Source organism: Oncorhynchus masou, chromosome 12, assembly GCF_036934945.1.
Source record: "Oncorhynchus masou masou isolate Uvic2021 chromosome 12, UVic_Omas_1.1, whole genome shotgun sequence".
Classification (NCBI taxonomy): Eukaryota; Metazoa; Chordata; class Actinopteri; order Salmoniformes; family Salmonidae; genus Oncorhynchus; species Oncorhynchus masou.
Window position 1 is genome coordinate 59,492,639 of NC_088223.1, and position 8,033 is coordinate 59,500,671.

General features: G+C 40.7%; 1 protein-coding gene across 1 annotated transcript in view; it reads left to right on the forward strand.

Moving 5' to 3' along the window:
• LOC135550517 (ephrin-B1-like) overlaps positions 1 to 7,094 on the forward strand; it is an 80,774-nt gene extending 73,680 nt beyond the window's left edge. Inside the window, exon 5 of the mRNA XM_064981421.1 lies at positions 2,211 to 7,094. Coding sequence (XP_064837493.1) covers positions 2,211 to 2,593 — 383 coding nt within the window. The 3' untranslated portion in view covers positions 2,594 to 7,094. The remainder of the gene's footprint in view (positions 1 to 2,210) is intronic.
• Positions 7,095 to 8,033: the final 939 nt, after the last annotated feature.

Below are 8,033 nucleotides of genomic sequence, written 5' to 3' on the forward strand. Positions count from 1 at the left end.
AATGTGGATAGATAGACACAGTGTTCAAGTGTGGTAATGAAAAATTAAAACCATATCTGCTCGGCTGAGATCTAGCGGCAGATGATAAAATTATCAGAGACTATTAAATCCATCAGCAGGGTTTCTGCACATTAGATATAGCAATTTGTGTTTGTTTTGCTTGGGTTTCAGTCACCAGAATGGTATTTTTTCACAGGGAGGCAGAAAATGCTAAAGTTTACATAGGCTTAGAAAGTCATTTGGGCCCTAGAGTTCTGGCTCTGCAGCAGGACAAACAAAATGGCCTTCCCTCTCATCCTGGAGAGCTGCCAAGTCTCCCACAGTGGGGTTTTCTTTCAATGTGAAGGTTTGACAGTCATCTCTCTTGGTGTGTTACTTTGAACTTTTGTTTCTGTCCTATTCCTTTACCTGCACATGAGAGCTCCACCTAACAACCTTTTGCGTCTGACTTCTCTCATACCACAGGTGAAGAGGAATGTAATACAGGTGCACAGTTTATCATGCCTGTCTGCACAGCTGAACGCTGAATGGCGGCTAAATGGGCACAACTGATCCAAAGCCAATCAGGACAACAGACAAAATAAATGCATGGGATTATTGTCAGAGCTGCCAGCAGGAGCAAAATGATACGTTTCAATTTACAAATACTTCAGCATTTAAACAGTCAGAGATACTGTTGGGAGGTTTATCCCTCTGCACTAAAGTGAAAATATACTGAGATATCCGGTACAATGCTTTGCCTTTGTGATGTTGAAGCTTTGACAGAGGAGCACAGGTACTATCTGTATCTGCTTATTATGGCAGAAAAAGGCTTTTATCAAGCTGCTTCCTTCTGCCTATCATTCATTCAGTGGAAAGATCAAATGTTGTTTTGCCTCTGTAATACAAAGAGGTAATACCTCGTTTTAATTTGTATGCACATTTTTTTCCTGAGCCATTAAGGTCTTTGGAAGCAGAAAAGGTCTCAGCAGAGTGTGAGGAAAGCACATTATAATAACACTCACAGTCATTCATGCTCAGCATCTAAATTAAACTGGGTAGAGAGATGGCCAGAATAGATTTCTATAAATTATTCAGAACATTCTGAAGTGTTGGCATGGGTCTACAGTTAGGTGCAAATGTGAAAATTAGTTCACCCAGAAGTCATTTGAATAATTCTAGTGTCTTCGAATCGTTCAGATGATCTTGAGGAAAGCTAATGTTCCATGTCACGATAACGTCCTCATGCTCATTAACTGGCAGGTGGTCTTGACTTCATTAATATGAGCGAGAACGAACTAATCTTTTGTTCACAAACTAGTCTTCTGTTCACTCGACATGCTGGAAAATAAAAGCAGTGGGGACTGGCAGACACTGATCAGCTCCATTGCCTCCGACACACATTTGGCTCTATGGTCTCGTGTAAGATCAATAGTCAACTGTTTTCCATCTGTCAACTTTGAAATGGGATTTTTTTCCCCTTTCATCAGGGCCGTCTTACCCTGCAAAATGAAAGAAAATAATAAGAGCTGGGAATAATTCTAGTGGTGATTTGGTTATGTTTGGGATCACTGTGGAATCCATTCCTCTATCCCCAGTGTAAATGCAGCTAGCAGCCTCTGATTTGACAGTGCAGCAGCAGCGTTGGGCAGGCAGGCAGACAGCGGCGGAAGCTGTGCTCCCAGGCAGGCAGCGCTGGGATGCAGTGAAGTATACATAGTGAAGGGAGGGAGGGATAGGGAGGGAGGGAGGCTTCAGGACCACACAGGAAATAGGCATGCCACTCTAATTGGACTCAATCCTCATCCTCTGTGTCTAATAGAGGGACTGGTGTTGTTTTCTTTTCCCTCGCAGACGGTTATATACGTTTAAACAGTTTCTCTTCCTTTACCCCCTCATGTGGAGTTATAACATATGGCTAAACATACACAGTTTAATCCTCCACTCGCTCTCAGGATGCATGCCAAGAAGAAATGAGCTATCATCTGTGGAAAACGGACACCCCCACACGCTCACAAAGGCCACACAGTCAGGAAGCCCCTAGCTACTCAGTCAATTCAGAGAAATAATGGAAGAAGCCTTTTTCTCATTGAGAACCCATTTGCACCCTCGCAGGGTTCCACCTCTATCCTGATCAGCAACAGTACAGCTTTGTCTGACTTGGCTGCCAAGCAGACCACCACTTGTTCATTCCCTGCTGCTAACTGATTCCTTTATTTTTCCATCCACAGACACCATGAACCAGGACAACAAGTCCAACTCAGCAGAGGGTATTTTTGCCTCCAAACCAGCGCTGTTTGCTGCCATCGGGGCGGGATGCGTCATCTTCCTGCTGATCATCATCATCCTCATCGTCCTGCTGATTAAGCTGAGGAAGAGGAACCGCAAGCACACCCAGCAGCGGACCACCGCTCTGTCACTCAGCACGCTGGCCAGCCCCAAGTGCTCTGGGAACGCTGGCTCAGAACCCAGTGACATCATCATCCCTCTACGGACTACAGAAAACAACTACTGCCCCCATTACGAGAAGGTGAGCGGGGACTACGGCCATCCGGTTTATATAGTCCAGGAGATGCCCCCGCAGAGCCCAGCCAACATCTACTACAAGGTCTGAGCAAAGACTATCTTTAGAATGTTTGCTTGTAGGGGAGAATTCTGGTCTACCTTTTACTACCTTGTCCATCTGATGTTCAAAATAGCATCACAAGAACAGAAATAAAAAACAGGTCGTCATGGACACGGTAGTTGAATAATTGTTTGTTTCCAGATAGGCCAAAGGGCAGGTTTTGGAGGGTTTGTGTCATCTTCTCTTCCTGCTTCTTGCTAGAAATTGAATTCACCCACATTTTGCTATTCTGTGTGTCTGAGAGGACTGTAAAGATGGTCAAGCCTATGGAGTAGAAAAGCCTTTGCTCTGACAATGGAGACAAGTTGCAAACAGGGTATACTACACAAACAAAGGACCCGCGATAGGGCTGTCACTCATGGGCTCCATTCCTGTAATGAAGCCTCCATGGTCTGCTCAGAGACAGAAAAAGGCACAGTGTGATGATATAGCATAACACACTTCCCTTTAATATGTTTTACCTGCACTATTCTTTTTTATCAGTCACCTACAGTAGCTCCCTCTTCACCAATGTCTGCTCCTTCAACGTTGTTTATTTTCTACTGTATATCTAGTTAATACATACAATATTATGGTAAATTTTAATATTTTTCATGTGTCCTTTAGTGATACTTTGCCACTCTTTCTCTTATATATATATACAGTGTATATATATATACACACACACAGTACCAGTCAAAAGTTTGGACACACCTACGCATCCCAGGGTTTTTCTTAATTTTTACTATTTTCAACATTGTAGGATAATAGTGAAGACATCAAAACTATGAAATAACACATCATGTAGAATCATGTAGTAACCAAGAAAGTGTTAAACAAATAAAAATATATTTTCTTCAAAGTAGCCACGCTTTGCTGTGATGACAGTTTTGCACACTCTTGGCATTCTCTCAACCAGCTACACCTGGAATGCTTTTCCAACAGTCTTGAAGGAGTTCCCACATATGCTGAGCACTTGTTGGCTGCTTTTCCTTCACTCTGCAGTCCAACTCATCCCAAACCATCTCACTTGGGTTGAGGTTGGGTGGTTGTGCAGGACAGGTAATCTAATACAGCACTCCATCACTCTCCTTCTTGGTCAAATGGCCCTTACACAGCCTGGAGGTGTTTTAGGTCATTGTCCTGTTGGTTACTACATGATTCCATATGTGTTATTTCATAGTTTTGATGTCTTTACTATTATTCTACAATATAGAACATTTTAAAAAATTATGAAAAACCCTTGAATGAGTAGTTGTGTTCCAGACTTTTGACTGGTACTGTATTTAAAAAAAAACACACATCTAGGTGACATACTTGTGTGAAATAAGTGTCTCTTCTTCTACTTCTCTAAGCTTGTCTGAACAGGCAAAGTCAGTTATGCAACTGTGGCGGGAAAAAACGAGCAACGAAGTTGCCTTACCCTGGATATAAATGAATAAAAAACAAATAGCTCATACTCAATCATGGTGAGAGGCCATCATGACTGAAATAAAAGAAAACAAATGTTGTTTCAAATTGACAAGTCACTTCTGTATCTGAAGCCTCAAGGGGTTTTGCTCCTCTTAAATTAGGCCTGAGTTTTCCCTTCAGTGAAAAATAATAACAAGATCTGATTTGTATGAGCAGAAAAAGTGTGGGCACAATTAAGATGTTATCAAACCTTTCACTCCCACCTAAAGGTCGTGCTCTCAGAAGAATTGGATGGCTTTGGAGGGAATGAGTGGTGTTCACCGAATGGTATGACATTTGTAGTGTTAGTTCTGCACCCGGAGACAATGGAATGGATAGGGATGTTGCTAAGGATGGTTTTATTGTTTTCCACATTCTCTTTTGGGTCTGAATTCATTCGTAGTCACATACTGTAGACATGGTGCCTGGATCAGTCATGTGCTCAGAATGAGAAGTGGATGCAGGTAATGTCAATCATGTGTGTTGTGCATCTCAATAAAAGCTAGTTTCAGGAGAATAAATGATAATAGAAAGAGTTTGGCAACCAGCTCCAGTCCCTATTCTCCTCAGCTGTGCGATGGTGGGAAAACCAAACCTTTCAAAATCACTTAGCCCAGATGAGGCACAGAGTAGACACTTAAAGTAAATAATGATTCTACATTACAAATTGTTGTACAAACGTAATTGCAATACAGAACATTATTATCTTAAACTATTCCTGCTCATGAAAAGGCTTTTTTAATTCCTAAAGAGTTATTACCACCGCAACGGGGTGGCGCTTAAACATCTCTGGTGTCTTCAGGAGGACAACTAATGACTTATAATTCCTATCACATGGCAACCTCAAAGACCAGGGAAGATTACACTGGTACCAAATAGTTTTCAACACAAATCATTACACATACAGTATTTTCTGTGTCAATATCTTATCCCCATGTTCTGAAGTTTGTCCCGTTGTTTAGTTGTCTGTGTTTATTGTGAAAGAAGATAGATACTGTCCTGTATTTACAGTAGAGGTTATTCTGGCATATTTGCTGATTACATTGACATTATTTAAAGTTATTATAAAATAAAGTTATTAAGAAGTATAGCAGCAAGAGCAGGACATGTGCGACCAGTTTGTTGGCATTGTTTCAGATTCTTAAGGTGCCACCAACCTCCTGTGCTGTACACAGACATATTTGTTTGCTTTGAGGGCTATAGCAGACTGCCTGTTCTTTTATAACAAAACATTTATTTTTTCCCAGTCTGGATTTATGTTGATACATTCACATTTGTTTGGCTTAAAAAGGGCCTAGAAAAAAATGTACTATTGCCTTCCTAGTGTCTTGTACATTGACACCTACATTGAAAAAATACATTGTTTACAACATATGTAAAATGTCTGTAATCATGATTTGGCATTACATTTTTTTAAACATATTTTGTTCAATACTGTAACTAAGTTTTATCGAGGGCACAACTCAATAAGTGATTAAAAAAAACTCAGATGAAGTCAATGACAAACTGGTGACCAACAGAATCCAAATTCTTCAGATATTGAACAAACATTGTGTGGTTATTGTGTGTGGTTTGTCATTGGGTAAAGGTATAGTTGAATACAATGATAATCATCAAAATGTTGGAAGGATAATGTCTACACCACTGTATGGTCTTCAATTAACATGACCACAAACACCATGTGGTCCTAGAAGTGACATCCATTTACTGCTGGTTTATTATTGTTTGGTTAGTTCAGTGGCCTAAAATGATGTAAATATGTGAAAAAAATTCAATTTAAAAGTTACATTTAATAGAGCCCCATTTATGAACATATTTCTTTTTTTTTTGTATGCAGAATTTTGTAAATAGGTGTCTTTTTGGAAATACATTTCATATAAATCCTGATTTTTTTTAGAGACCGATAATAGATGACACATCTTTTAGAGACAGTGTTTAAGTGTCAGGCATTGCAAAGAGAGAAGAACATCGTATCATGGTTCACCACATACATTCAGCATGAGAGATTCCCCCCCCCTTAGTTTCATTCGAGCTGTCCCAGATTGTTTGTTTGTGGGTGCTGGATTGGGAACCTAGAGAAGGGCTAGACACTCTACTATACATGTAATCAATTTTCTCTGTGACAGTCACCCCTTGAAATCAATGTAACTGTTAGTGAACGTAAAACAGGGGAGGGTCAGCAACCAGTTAAATATCTAATGCCTTGATCAAGATTCATCTGAGTATAATAACATACTCCATAGGTAAATAAATAAACCCATGCCGATTTAAAATATTCAGATGAACAGAACTTTATTCCGGGCATCTCTTTGGCAGTATATTATTCTGGGCAAGTTTCCCTAAATACAGTCATTCCATCTCTAGTTGTGAGAGTCCAAGGGGGAGCTGCGTGCTTGGAGCTCTGCTGAGCTTGCGACTTTAGGAAATAAATAATGCCAGCATACATGGCTCGATCTCACTCCTTTGTCAGCCCTCAAGGTGAAATGGAGATGCTCTCTTGACCTTTGCAGATTATCACAATATTATCTCTGGCTCTCTTTAATGATAAAGCAGCTCAAGCCCCAGACATTTCTTCAGCTATCAGCCGCCACACAGCCAAGTTCAGCCAGACTCTGCTGTGCTGTGTGTGGTGGCCAGGCCGCTCACAAAGGAAAATATTCGAGCAGTGATTAGCGACATGATAGTGGATGTACAGTACATGAACTTATACAGCTCCATGTTATTAGAGTAGTAATACAGTGTTTTGGTTTTCCTGCTCATCAGTTTAAACAGTACTGACTTGTTCAGTTTGACTGGTTGCTCACTTTCCCTGCTCTGTGTCATTATTGTCATTGTTTTATTTCTGTTCATGATACAGTATTATTTTCGATGTACATGTATGCAATCCCAGTGCATTTGTGTTTTTTGTATCTGCTCCGCGTTCATATTTCGCCTTTCATTCACACGCAGCTTCAACCCATGTTCAACATAACCAGTTACTATGGAGTGGAAATTCCATGAGCCAAGTTTGAAATCCTGATATTGCATATTGATAAATAAATTTTTCCTATGGAATTTATCTGGTGTCTTTTATTTCAAAATGTATAGCAAGCAGATGGTGCATTGAACCATGCACAGTAGAATGTGTCTTACGCAAGGCAGCACTGATATGGGTTTTATTGAAAAGCAATTCAGAGTGTATATCTTGACTGCCACATTTCTTAGCTGAACAAAATAAAAGTGGTGGTATAGCTACACTACATGACCAAAAGTATGTGGACACTGCTCGTCGAACATCTCATTCCAAAATCATGGACATTAATATGGAGTTGGTCCCCCTTTTGCTGCTATAAACAGCTTCTTCTGGGAAAGTTTTTCACTAGATGTTGGAACATTGCTGCGGGGACTTGCTTCCATTCAGCCACAAGAGCATTAATGAGGTTAGGCACTGAGGTTGGGTGATTAGGCCTGACTCGCAGTTGGTGTTCCAATTCATCCTAAAGGTGTTTGATGGGGTTGAGGTCAGGGCTCTGTGCAGGCCAGTCAAGTTCTTCCACACCGATCTTGACAAACCATTTCTATATGGACCTCGCTATATGCACGGGGTCATTGCCATTCTGAAACAGGAAAGAGCCTTCCCCCAAACTGTTGCCACAAAGTTAGGAGTACAGAACCGTCTAGAATGTCATTGTCTGCTGTAGCATTAAGATTTCCCTTCACTGGAACTAAGGGGCCTAGGCCGAACCATGATCCACCATGGTGATCTTAGGCTGCTCGGCCATGGAAACCCATTTTATGAAGCTCCCAACAAACAGGTCTTGTGCTGATGTTGCTTCCAGAGGCAGTTTGGAACTTCGTAGTTTGATTTAGAGAGACAGTCATGGCCAGTCATGGTGTACAGTCATGGCCAAAAGTTTTGAGAATGACACAAATATTAATTTTCACAAAGTTTGCTGCTTCAGTGTCTTCAGATATTTTTGTCAGATGTTACTATGGGATACTGAAGTATAATTCCAAG